At 40.3% G+C, this 12,827-nt stretch overlaps 1 protein-coding gene across 1 annotated transcript in view; it reads right to left on the bottom strand.

The window, feature by feature from the left end:
- MTMR7 (myotubularin related protein 7) overlaps positions 1 to 12,827 on the bottom strand; it is a 115,164-nt gene that overhangs the window by 64,525 nt on the left and 37,812 nt on the right. The window contains exons 2-3 of the mRNA XM_023737227.1: positions 4,465 to 4,587; positions 2,365 to 2,527 (exon numbers count right to left, since the gene is read on the bottom strand). Of these exons, the coding sequence (XP_023592995.1) occupies positions 2,365 to 2,527; positions 4,465 to 4,587 (286 nt within the window). The remainder of the gene's footprint in view (positions 1 to 2,364; positions 2,528 to 4,464; positions 4,588 to 12,827) is intronic.

Here is a 12,827-nt window from a genome sequence, read left to right as displayed (position 1 = left end):
CAGATGGGAGTCACTGTTTCGGTACCTGGTCCCCCCTCCACCTTCTCCACATCCACTCAGATTCAAAACCACGGTTTCAAGGTTATACGTAACCTGGGGTGTGTGCTAATTTTAGCTTTGCCTTTAATGTTAAATTGCTTAGGTTCTAATTCTTCTTCCCATGCACATTAAAGCAATATGTTTTATGTAAACTGGCATTTCTTAACCCCAATGTTTCAAAATGCTGACAACGGCTCTTTAATCCGCTCAAGTGATGGTTTTAAGTCAATTAATCACTATGGTTTCCTTTTTTTTTTTTTTAACAAAAGACAATCAGTCAGGTCTCTGGCTACAGCTCATACCTAACTCCCAAATCTTCTTCTTTAAGAGAAAAGCATGCTTTTTTAAAAAGCAGAGGGAACATAGCGATTTTCCTCCCGCAAGACTCCCCGACTGGACAGCAGGCCACCGCGGTCTATTCTTCCAGTCACTCCGCCCTTTCCCAGTTTCTGGGCTATTCCGAAATCCCATTAATCCGCTCGGAGCGCATTTATGACCCAGGACGCACATTAATCAGTGACGCTGAGTTGCTGGCTCACAGCTCTGCCTGCATTCTCTGCCACATGCAACCTAATGTACATCTTCCCAGAACTTCTGTTCCAATTATAGCACACCCTCCAAAAAGTTCAACTGCTTTTCTGGCTTACACTGCAATTCTTTTCAACACGCCAAACAAAAAAGCCTTCACCAGCTGCTTTGAGAGGGGAGCAAAGTAAAGTCAAAACTGTCCAATTTTGACATTTCCTGGCATCATTCCCATTAAATGAACTTTAGCTCTTAGCTATCCACAAATGATAAGGTCATATAATAGGAAACTTAGGACTCAAAGCAAATGGCTTGAAGTTTATAATCAAAATCCTTGTCCTGAGGCAAAAGCATTTGGCAAAAGTGACTATAAGCAAATATCCTACTTCCCTTAGTAACGACATATACGGAATACACTTACCATGCCTATAACTTTTATATAAATAACGTCTTTTCACTGTGTTCTCCCAATAAAACTTAGATGTGCATTTCTTTTTTGAGCAAAAGAACACCACAATTCACACAAACGCAGACAAGAAACACTCCTGTAGAAGTGAACCAAAACCAAACCCACTGCTCTCGAGCCAATTCCGACTCATAGCAACCCTATAGGACAGAGTAGAACTGCCCTATAGGGTTTCCAAGGAGTGGCTGGTGGATTCAAACCGCCAACCTTTTGGTTAGCAACCGAGCTCTTAACCACTGTGCCACTAGAGCTCCGCAGAAGTGAACAGTACACTATAAATCTGAAGATTCCAAGATGAGGGATATAACAAGATAGTACCGGAGAGAACATACTTTTCAAATCAACATTCTTCCCACAACACTTAAGGAGATTCTGTTTAGGAGGCTCAACATATCCATACCCTGAATGCTCACTGCTGCTAACAAAATTATAATTGTATCAACCTTAAAAACCCATTGCCGTCGAGTCGATGCCAATTCATAGCGACCCTATAGGACAGAGTAGAACTGTTCCATAGGGATTCCAAGGAGTGGCCTGCGGATTTGAACTGCCAACCTTTTGGTTAGCAGCCAAGCCCTTAACCACTGCGCCATCAGGGCTCCAGATATCAAGGAAACATATATTACTATCAAAAAAGCAGCAGACACCAAACCTCCAAAGTGCCAAGATGGTGGTGGTGGTAAGGGGGGATGCACTAGAACTGTTAGACAGCCATGTTTTTTACACAAAACAATCTGTCAGTTTTATCTTAGCCCTCATTCAAGATGGCTCCACTACCGTAGTATTGTTGTTCTTGTTAGCTGCTGTCGAGTCTATTCCAACTTATGGCAACCCACTGTGTGAAGAGTAGAACTGACCCATAGGGTTTTCAATGGCTGCCAGGCGGCCAGACCTTACCTCCAAGTTGCCCCGGTTAGGTTCCAACCACCAACGCTTTGGTTAGTGGTCCAGCTTCGCGCCATCCAGGACTCCTGTGGTACGTAGTGTTACCTGTTGCCGTGGAGTCGATTCCGACTCAAAGCGACCCTATAAGACAGAGTAGCACTGCCCCACAGGGTTTCCAAGGACATAACTGTAAGGTGATTTCACCCAGTAGGAAAACCACTCTAACCCCCACCAAGACAGAGTGAACACTAAGATCAATGAAACTGGCCCATCTGTTAGATAACTCAGACAGAACCTAAACGACAAGGAACTGTATCAGGCGATCACTCACACGTCTCGGCCTCCTCTGAGGACTGGGATAACATATGTCACCATGACTCTCAAGCACAATACAGATTTCTTGAACATTATCTGTGGATTTCTCGAGCACGCTGAGCCCCCATCCCTACCTGGCCTTGCGAGGCGTATCAGAGAGACATACACATCGTGACAATCTCTCTCCTGTGGTATGACCAGCTGTACAATCTGAAAGTTCTTGCAGCGAACGAGCAGAGGGCATCCAGTAGCAGTCGTTGCCTGCTTTTCAATCGTAGAAATCTGACTGTGAAGAATCTAGAAACAAAAGTTAGTAATGATAAACGGAGCACACATAACTGGTAAATACCACAAGGGGTAACACATAGACAAGAAACGCTCCCTAACCCTCAGCACCTGCACTCAGATGACAAGAAATGAGACGTTCTGTGTAAGAACCAACTGTCCAAACGGATCCTTTCATCTTCCAATCGCAGGCTCTCTGACGTACAGGCTAATTACGTAAAAGCAAACTATTCAGCATATATTTTTGCATCCATCCAGGTAAGGGAACATTTTGGGAGCTGAATGCTGAACACACTTAATAGCTAAAATGAAATAAGGTCATGAGAAACCAGTAAAACAAACCTTTGCAATCAACAAAGGTCAGAGAAGACTCCGTGGGGACAGGCCACCATGCTCCTCAAGTCCACACAGGATGCTCAAGTTCAGAAACAATGTGGGTTTGTTGTTTTCCAAGCTGTTGGTGGTCTCGCAGATTGCAGAAGAGATTTGTTTTAAAAGAGATCATGCTGAAGCACATCTCCCTGGCGTTCCAGGAGGGTCTCTGCTCAATCCTCAGTGGCAGCACTTCACCATTTACATTTTCTCCCCCTGTGTAATGCCTAAGGAACCCTGGTGGTGCAGTGGTTAAGCGCTCGGCTGCTAACCAAAAGGTCGGCCGTTCAAACCCACCAGCCGTTCCTTGGGAGAAAGACCTGGTGATCTGCTCCTGTAAAGATTACAGCCTAGTTCCACCCTGTCCTAGAGGGTCACTATGAGTCGCAACCGACTCGACGGCAATGGGTTTGTAGTGACTGCCACCTCCTGCTAAAAACGCAACCGTGTTCCTGGGATATGGAAAGCTAAAAATCTATACTTCTGGGATTCTGGTTCCGGTGATAATGTCCTGATTGGTTTGTTAGACAAAATAAGACATATGTAATGGTCTCATGGTTAGTATCACAAATACACGCTGATGGGGCTCTTCCTTAGCTTTTCTTTTTTGAATCTACCAGAAAAATAGAGAGAACATAATAAAATGACGAAATGGCCTTCATTATAGGAGCCGATGAATTATCAGCTCTAAAGTGTATGCAAAAAAGTACAACGTAGCCCAAAAGAATCGAAAGCAGAAAGACAGACACATGCACGCCAATTTTCACTGCAGCACTACTCAAAAGAGCCAGAAGGAAGAAACAGCCCAAATGGCCATCCACAGACGAACGGATGAAAAAGGACCATGGAAATGTTTTCTGTAGCGTACTGGTATTACTGGATCTCTATTTGATAGCTGTGACATGAAGCATTTGGTTCTTCTGGCTCTTTCTAGTGCATTCTTTGATACTGTTTGTTATGGTCTGAATTGTGTTTCCCCCCCCTGCTCCCCACCCCCCAAAAATATGTGTTATAAATGCTAACCTCTATGTCTGTGGATGTAATCCCACTTGAGAATAGGGTTTTATTATGTTAATGAGGCTGTATCAGTGTTGGGTGTGTTTTAAGCCAATCACTTTTGAGATACAGAAGAGCAGATGAGACGCAGAAGAAAGGAAGCACAAATGAGGGAAGACAGATGCCACTCCACAAGAAGATCGCCAAGAACAGGAGAACGGAAGCTGAGAAGAGACAAGCGCCTTCCCCCAGGGCCAACAGAGAGACAAGCGCCTTCCCCCAGAGCCAGTGCCCTGACTTCGGACTTCTAGCCTCTTAAACAGTGGGAAAATAAAGCTCTGTTCATTAAAGCCACCCGCTTGTGGTATCTCTGTTACAGCAGCATAACCTGCACAAGTAGATCAAGTAGATTAGTCGACAGAAAAAGGCAAACAAAGCTCACGTCCCAGAAGCCGTCTGAAATCCCAAACACCAAAAGCTCACCTGCTTCACCGGAAGGACAAAGAAAAAGAGTGAAGGATCAAAACATTTTATTTCAAATGTAAGAAAAAACATGTAAGCCAAAAATAAGGAAAACATACCCACGTTTCTTTTCTTGTGTCAGATGCATTTTCCACGAATATGATATGAGTAGCTGTCAAATACAAAGTCCCTAGGACCGCTTTTTTAGAAGATACTCGGTCTACCAGGCGGACATTTTCAACCTAGAGAGATCAGTTGGACGGAAAGAGTTATAAAAATGCAAAAGAGCTATTCACAAAAATAAATAAATAACAAGGAAACAATCTCCTGTTTGCTTCAAAATATACTCTTGAGATTTCTCCAATAATAAAAACCAAAACTTGTCCCCTTAAAATTCATTAGATCTCAGAATATGGTCCCCAAAAGTTAAAAATCCACCAATTACTGAAAATTGCCATTAAAAGTACCACAAAAGATTTACAGAATCTGTCCTCTAAGATACCCTCTCTTGGTTTTAAATGTTGTGCGCTCTCTAATCGATTCCGACTCATGGCGACCCTGTATGACAGAGCAGATCTGTCCCCATAGAGTTTCCTAGGCTGTAGTCTTTATAGGAACAGATTTCCGGGTCTTTTCTTCTGCAGAGTAGCTGGTGGGATCGAACCTCTGACCTTTCAGTTAGCAGCTGAGGGCTTAACCAGTGTGCCACCAGGGCTCACTGGGTTTTAAAAAGGTCACCATTTTCATTTCATTGTAATTATATAAAATTTATAATTTAAGGCAGAAAGTTTATGCATCAAAGCTCTGAGTTTACACAATCACTATATACGTGTTCTGTGAAAAAGAAAAATATTTTTTTCTACGTGTTTCTCGATAGTCGAAACGGCCTCGAAGCTGTCTGCTTCTACATCAACTAGTCTTTATTGTTAGTTGCCTTTGAGTCGTTTCTGACTCATGGTGACCCCGTGTGTGCAGAGTAGAACTGCTCCATAGGGTTTTCAAGGCTGTGACCTTTCCGAAGCAGATCACCAGGGCTGCCTTTCGAGGTGCCTCTGGGTGGGTTGGAACTGCCAACTTTCAGATCGCAGTTGAGCACTTAACCGTTTGCTCCACCCAGGGACCTTATATCAGCTAGTAGGAAATACAAATATATAGGTGGGAGAAAAAAGTATCTAAGAAACGTTCTGCGTGTTTACAAAGAAAACCTACCAAATTAAGACCTATGCGTTCATTTATACTGGAAATCATTTAGAATAATTCGTAATAAAATCTCTCTAATAAATTCAGTTCTTACCACTCAGCTAAAGTTTAAACCGTTAAAAGAGAAACAACTTTTTCTAGAAACAATTTTTTCATCAAGCAGACATCCCTTACATGCAGAGCAATCTCAAGAACATGTGCACTGAGATCATTCCAACATGAAATGTAATAGAAATAGCAAGACAATGTCTACAGAGCAATGTAAAAAATGAAGCAATGATGTGGTGGCGAAGCGGACCACCAGAACCACCAGATGGACATTCCTGGAATGACCAGCGGGCTTAGCAATGCTGTCACTGCCGAGCATCAGACAGACACTGGCTCAACCCTCATCCCTCAAATCAGGATGGTTATGTCCTTCCATGAGGCAGTTTAGGGACTAGTGCATGGCATTTGCTCCATGCTTCAGTGTAATACACAAGCTGTGGTCCTGGTGTAGTTTGGGGGAGACACAGGCTTCTCATCTGCTCCCAGAAAGCCCAGGGGAACATTAGACTAACCAACACTCCTCCGGCGCCAAAAGCAAACAGCACTAAGAAGTCCTGTAGTCATAGAATTTACTCTTGGGTGGCTGTGAAATTCCTGAGGCCTTCTCAGAGTCGATGTACATAAAGACATCCATTCCACAACAGTGCCCCTAACCTACCAACTCTCAAACCAAGGCGAGGACAGGAGACATGGTGTGAAATCACGTGTTTGTGATTTGCCGAAAAGAACAGAGAATTTCTGGTAGGGAATAACCTAATTTAGGGCAGAGAACCTTAAGCTAGAAAATAGTTTTCAAAAATCAAAATTAGACTAGTAAAATAAATTACCAGGAGAAAAGAACAGGTTTTAGAAGGATAAAACTTATAATGAATGTAGAGTGACGTTACTGTTATCAAAATAATGAAAAATATTATGTTGTTGTTAGGTGCCATCAAGTCAGTTCTGACTCATAACCACACCATGAACAACAGAAAGAAAACACTGCCTGGTCCTGAGCCATCCTCACAATCGTTGCTATTTTTGAGCCCACTGTTGCAGCCACTGTGTCAATCCGTCTAGTTGAGGGTCTTCCTCTTTTTCACTGACCCTTTATTTTACTAAGCATGATGTTCTTCTCCAGGGACTGGTCCTTCCTGATAACATGTCCAAAGTACTTGAGAAGAAGTCTTGCCATTCTCACTTCTAAGGAGCATTCTGGCTATACTTCTTCCGAGACAGATTTGTTTGTTCTTCTGTCAGTCCACAGTATATTCAATATTCTTCACCGACACTATAATACAAAGGTATCAATTCTTCTTCAGTCTTCCTTAGTCATTGTCCAACTTTCGCATGCATATGAGGCAACTGAAAATACCATGGCTTGGGTCAGGCGCACCTTAGTCTTCAAAGTGACATCTTTGCTTTTTTAACACTTTAAAGAGGTCTCTTGCAACAGATTTGCCCACTGCAATATGCCATTTGATTTCTTGACTGCTGTTTCCATGGGCACCGATTGTGGATCCAAGTAAAATGAAATCCTTGACAATTTCAATATTTTCTCCATTTATCATGATACTGCTTATTGGTCCACTTGTGACAATTTTTGTTTTCTTTATGTTGAGGTAAAAATCCATACAGAAGGCTGTAGTCTTTGATCTTCATCAGTAAGTACTTCAATTCCTCTTTGCTTTCAGCAAGAAAGGTTGTGTCATCTGCACATCACGGGTTGCTAATGAGTCTTCCTCCAATCCTGATACTGTGTTTTCTTCATATAGTCCAACTTCTCTGATTATTTTCTCAGCATACAGATTAATAAGTATGGCGAAAGGATACCATCCTGATGCACATCTTTCCTTAATCTACATAGTATCCCCTTATTCTCTTCGAATGACTGCCTCTTGGTCTATGTACAGGTGCCACATGAGCCCAGTGAAGTGTTCTGGAATTCCCATTCTTCACAATGCTATCCATAATTTATTATGATCCACACAGTTGAATGTTATTGCATAGTCAATAAAAAACAGGTAAACATCCTTCTGGTATTCTCTGCTTTCAGCCAAAATCCATCTGACATCAGCAATGATATCCTAGGTTCCATGTCCTCTTTTGAATCTGGCTTGAATTTCTGGCATGTCCCTGTCGATATACTGCAGCAACTGTTTTTGAATTAATATATAAATAATAAATTATATATTTCAACAAATATAATCTTATAAGCTGAAAGTTACCCCAGAATGAGTGCTACTCAAAGCAAGTTGAGAATTATATATACGGAGAACAAAAATTTACCCATAGTAAGTGACAGAATGAAGAGCAAGAGAGTTGTGTTTCAAAACGAGGTAGGTAAAAATAACATGGACCATAATTCTATTTCATTAATAGCATTCTTAATTATAAAAAGAGCAAATGTCTACCTTGTGTTTTACAGAAGAGAAATATATATGTATATATATTACTCGTAAGACCAAGACTAGAAGATAGCATACTGATACATGTCTTTCTAGTATTTTCTACACTATATATATATTTTTTAAACCTAAAAATGGGATATAGAGTCACAGAATCATGCTATTTAAAAGCTATTGGGATTTTTATTCCATTTAAAATATTTCGTGAGCACTTTTCCGTGTAATTAAGTGGATTCCTAAAAATATTATGGCTGCAACATAATTTACTACATGTTAATACTGTTTCTAATTTTCATTATTATTAACAATTCTGTAACGAAAATCCCTGAGGCCAAATGTTTGCACACAGCTATAATTATGTTCATAGGACTAATTTCCAGAAGAAGAATTTAATGTTATTCATTGCAAAGGCATTGCTAAGCCAAACTCTTGGAACTCTGAAATCAATTTTCATGCTACAAATTGTGTATGCCCAGGTCCTCCTACCCTTCCCAACACTGCATCATCTTCTTATTGTTTGACTCTTTGACCAAAGGAGAAATAAAAGAAAATTTATGTTACGGTTTTTAAAAGTTATTTCTTTTGTTACTGATACGCTACACATTCTTTCATATTCTTATCATTTGTGTCTTGTGAAACGTCTTCAATCATTGGTTTATTTTCCTACTGGGTGACTATCTTTTCTTACATACTTGTAAGAACTCTATATAGTAAGGAGAGTGCACTATGGTTTAATTTTTGTATGTGTGTTTTATAACTGCCCTTTTACTTTTCATTGATTCTAATAATTTTTTCAGTTAAGTCTCTTGGATGTACTGAGTAGATAGGACAGGAATACTGTCTCTTCCTTTCTAGTAGTTATAGCTTTTTCCCCCTTGTTTAATGGCATTAACTAGATTAATCTTGTTTAACAGAATTAATCTTCAGAGTAACAGTAAATAACAGTGAAGATAACAGACACCTTGTATTTTTTTGCTTGCTTGCTTGTTCAATAACAGCTTTACTGAGGTATCACTCACATACCACACAATTCACCCATTTAAAGTGTATAATTCAATGGTTTTTAGTATAGTCACAGCATTGTGCTTATTAGGAGCCTTGGCGGCACAGTGGTTAAGAGCTTCGCTGCTACCCAAAAGGTCAGCAGTTCGAATCCACCAGCTGCTCCTCGGAAACCCTGTGGGGCAGTTCTGCTCTGTCCTATGGGTCACTGTGAGTCAGAGTTGACTCCACGGCAACAGGTTTATTGTGCATATTATCCCTGTGCAACTATCACTGCAATCATTTTTAGAATGTTGTAAAGTTTCTTTTCATCATCCCCAAAAGAGATTCTGTACCTATTAGCAGTCACTCCCTAGCTTATCCCTGGGCAGCCATCAATCTGCTTTCTGTCTCTGTGGATTTATCTATTCTGGACATTTCACATAAATGGAGTAACATTAACATGTTATACTCGTGACTGGTTTCTTTCATTTAGGATGATGTTTTCAGTCCAAGTTCATCCATGTGTGGCATGCATCATTTTTTTTTATTGTGGTAAAATATATATCTATATATAAATCTCTGTCATTCCAAACATTTTTATGTGGACAATTCAGTAACATGATGTTCACCAAGTTGTGCAACCATCACCACTGGGTGCCATTTTTCCATCACTCTTAACACCCAGGGCCACTTAAACAATAACTCTTCCTTTTCCTCTTTCACTGACTCCTAGTAACCACTAGTAAACTTCGATCTCTAGGCATCCGCCTAGTCTAGATATTTCAGACAAGCAGGACTACACAATATTTGTCCTTTTGTGTCTGATTTACTTCAGTCAGCATAATGTTTTCAATGACCATCCATGTTGTAGCACGTATCAGGACTTCACTGCTCTTTATGGCTGAGTAACATGCCATTGTATGGATAGACCACATTCTGTTTATCCACTCATCTGCTGAGGACATTTAGGTTGTTTTCACCTTTTGGGTATTGCGAATAGCCCTGCAATGAACACTGGTGTACAAGTCTCTGTTTGAGTCTCTGCTTTCAAGACTTTTGGGTATATACCTAAGAGTGGAATTGCTGGGTCATAGAGTAATTCTATGTTTAAGTTTTTGAGGAACTGCCAAAATGTCTTTTACACCAGCAGTACCATTTTACAATCCATTTCTTTTTATTGCCAAATATTCTATTGTATAAATACACCACATTTTGTTTATTCATTAATCAGTGAATGGACATTTGGCTATTATGAACAATGCTCTATGAACATTCATGTACAAGTTTTTGTGCAAACATTTGTTTTCATTTCTCTTGGCTATACAGGGTACAGCTTAGGAATGGAACTGCTGGGTCTTACGGTAACTCTATGTTTAACTTTTTGAGAAACTGCCAGGCTGTTTTCCAAAGTGGCTGCACCATTTTACAATCACAGCAGCAATGCATGAGGGTCCAATTTCTCCACATTCTCACCATATTGTTACAATCTCTTTTTTATTATAGTCATCCTAGTAGGTGGAACGCGGTGTCTCATTATGGTTTTTATTTCCGTTTACCTGATGGCTAATGATGTTGAACTTCTTTTCATGGACACCTGTGTTTTTAATGGGAACACTTTCAATATTTCAGCATTGAGGTTGATCTTGATTTTTTTAATCACATCATGGAAGCGACCTATTCCTGGTTTACTAAGAGTTTTGATTTTTAAAAACCAGGAGTGAACATTATGCTTTTAAATAAGTATCTGGATGAATATTTACTGTTTTACTTTGCTGTTGTTGTTAGGTGCTATTGAGTCGTCCCCCAACTCATGGTGACCCCACACACAATGGAACTGAATACTGCCTGGTCCTGCGCCATCCCCACAATCAGCTACAGACTGGACTGTTGTTATGCATTGGGTTTTCATTGCCTGATTTTTGGAAACAGACCACCAGACCTTTCTTTCTAGTCCATCTTAGGCTGGACACTCTACTGGCACCTTTTCAGCATCAGCAACATGCAAGCTTCCACTGACAGATGGGTGGTGGCTGTGTTTGAGGTGCGTTGGCTGGAATCAAACCCAGGTCTCGCACATGGAATGCATGCATTCTACCACTGAACCACCGATGTCTCCCCCCTTTTTACTTTAGTCCTAGGTAATCAATAATTTCAGGAGTCCTGGTGGTGTAAACCACTAAGCACTTAGCTACTAACTGAAAGGTTAGCGACTGGAACCCGCCCAGCGGCTCCACAGGAGAGAACCCTAGTGAACCGCTTCCGTAAAGATTCTAACGAAGAAAACCCTGTGGAGCAGTTTTACTCTGTCACATGGGGTCACCGTGAGTCAAAAGTGACTCGATAGCACCTAACAACAACAACAATCAATAATTTTTATAGATTTCTTAGTGGTTAAAGCAGTTTTGGATTCCTGGTATATGAACAACTTGGAATAGGTATCATGAATTATATTATTATTTTTTTTTCATTAGACAGGCAGAGATTTTTTTTTCAAAGTACCATGTCTTGTTAATTTTTTCTAATCTGTTAATTTCTGCTTTTGCTTGTTAATAAATGTTATATCTTGCTTCCCCTGGGTATCATATACAGTTTTTGCTTGTTTGCTAAATTCTCAGGTTGAAGGGTTCATTCATTTTCATACTTTTTGTTTAATAACGAAAGTCTTCAAGTCCCATCATTTTCCTCCAAGTAGGTTTTTGGCTGCATCCTGTGGGTTTTGTTTGTAGTACCCTCATTTTCGTTACCTTATGGACAGCCCGTAAGTGCAGTTTTTGTTTCTTCTTTGACCCAAGAGTTATTTAGAATATTTTTCAATTCCCACATGGTGGATTTTTAATTGCAACTTTTGTTATTAAACGTTCTATTTTGAACTAACTACAAGAAAGATGTTATGTAGAAGGAAAAAAGCAAAGGAATATATTATTCTTGGAAAGTTTCTATGGGAAAAAAAAAAAAAAAACCTCATTAACATGCTGAAATGTGCCCAACTAAGTAGAGGTCCAGGGGTGAGATACCAGCTAACAGTATCTAAAAATGAAATAGAAATGATTTTTCCTGCACTTAGGACTAATGAAACACAACTTTACTGGGATAATAATATTAAACTTAACATAGCGTTTTGAGGCAAAATTATTTAGTATGAAATATTCTCCCTACCAAAGTGATGGAAACTATATATTTTTAGAAAATCTCAGTGGAAAAGAACAAGGTACACAGATGGTGGCAGATTAAGCTACTTAATGGGATTTTTCCATGTCTTTTTGTTAACTTTGGATGCTGCTGCAGGAAAATCACATTCCAAAATTTGACACTAGTTGTTACAGGTCCCAAGCTGAGACCAAAGCTGTCAAAAGCAATTCTGAAGATATGAGGGAACCCGATACCCATTGCCTTCAAGTCAACTTCAACTCATAGCAACCTTATAGGATACAGCAGAACTGTCCCATAGGGTTTCTGAGGAGCAGCTGGTGGATTCGAACTGCCGACCTTTTGGTTAGCAGCCAAGCTCTGAACCACTGGGCCACCAGGGCTCCTGCTAGGGGAACATAAAACAATGCACCAGCAACATGATTTCCCAATCACACTGGACAATAAAAGAAGTTAACTAATAAAACTAAAATTCAGTTGTCTGAGAAATCCTGTGACAATACTGAGCACTGCCCAGGGGCCACCTCATGGTTTACACTAATAAAACAAGAACATTCGACACTGTGGTTCTAGCATCCGTCATCCTAATATGACACAAATCTCAGCGTTCTGGCATCATCTTGAAGACACACTGGCTCAGTGATTCTGCCTCATGGTTGGGCTAACTGAATTCTAGCTCACCTATCCATATAATAAGCTATGCAGCAATCAGGCCT

Source organism: Trichechus manatus, unplaced genomic scaffold (genome assembly GCF_000243295.1).
Source record: "Trichechus manatus latirostris isolate Lorelei unplaced genomic scaffold, TriManLat1.0 scaffold00099, whole genome shotgun sequence".
Classification (NCBI taxonomy): Eukaryota; Metazoa; Chordata; class Mammalia; order Sirenia; family Trichechidae; genus Trichechus; species Trichechus manatus.
The sequence above is the reverse complement of the archived record's forward strand: the minus strand, read 5'-3'. Positions and strand labels throughout refer to the sequence as shown.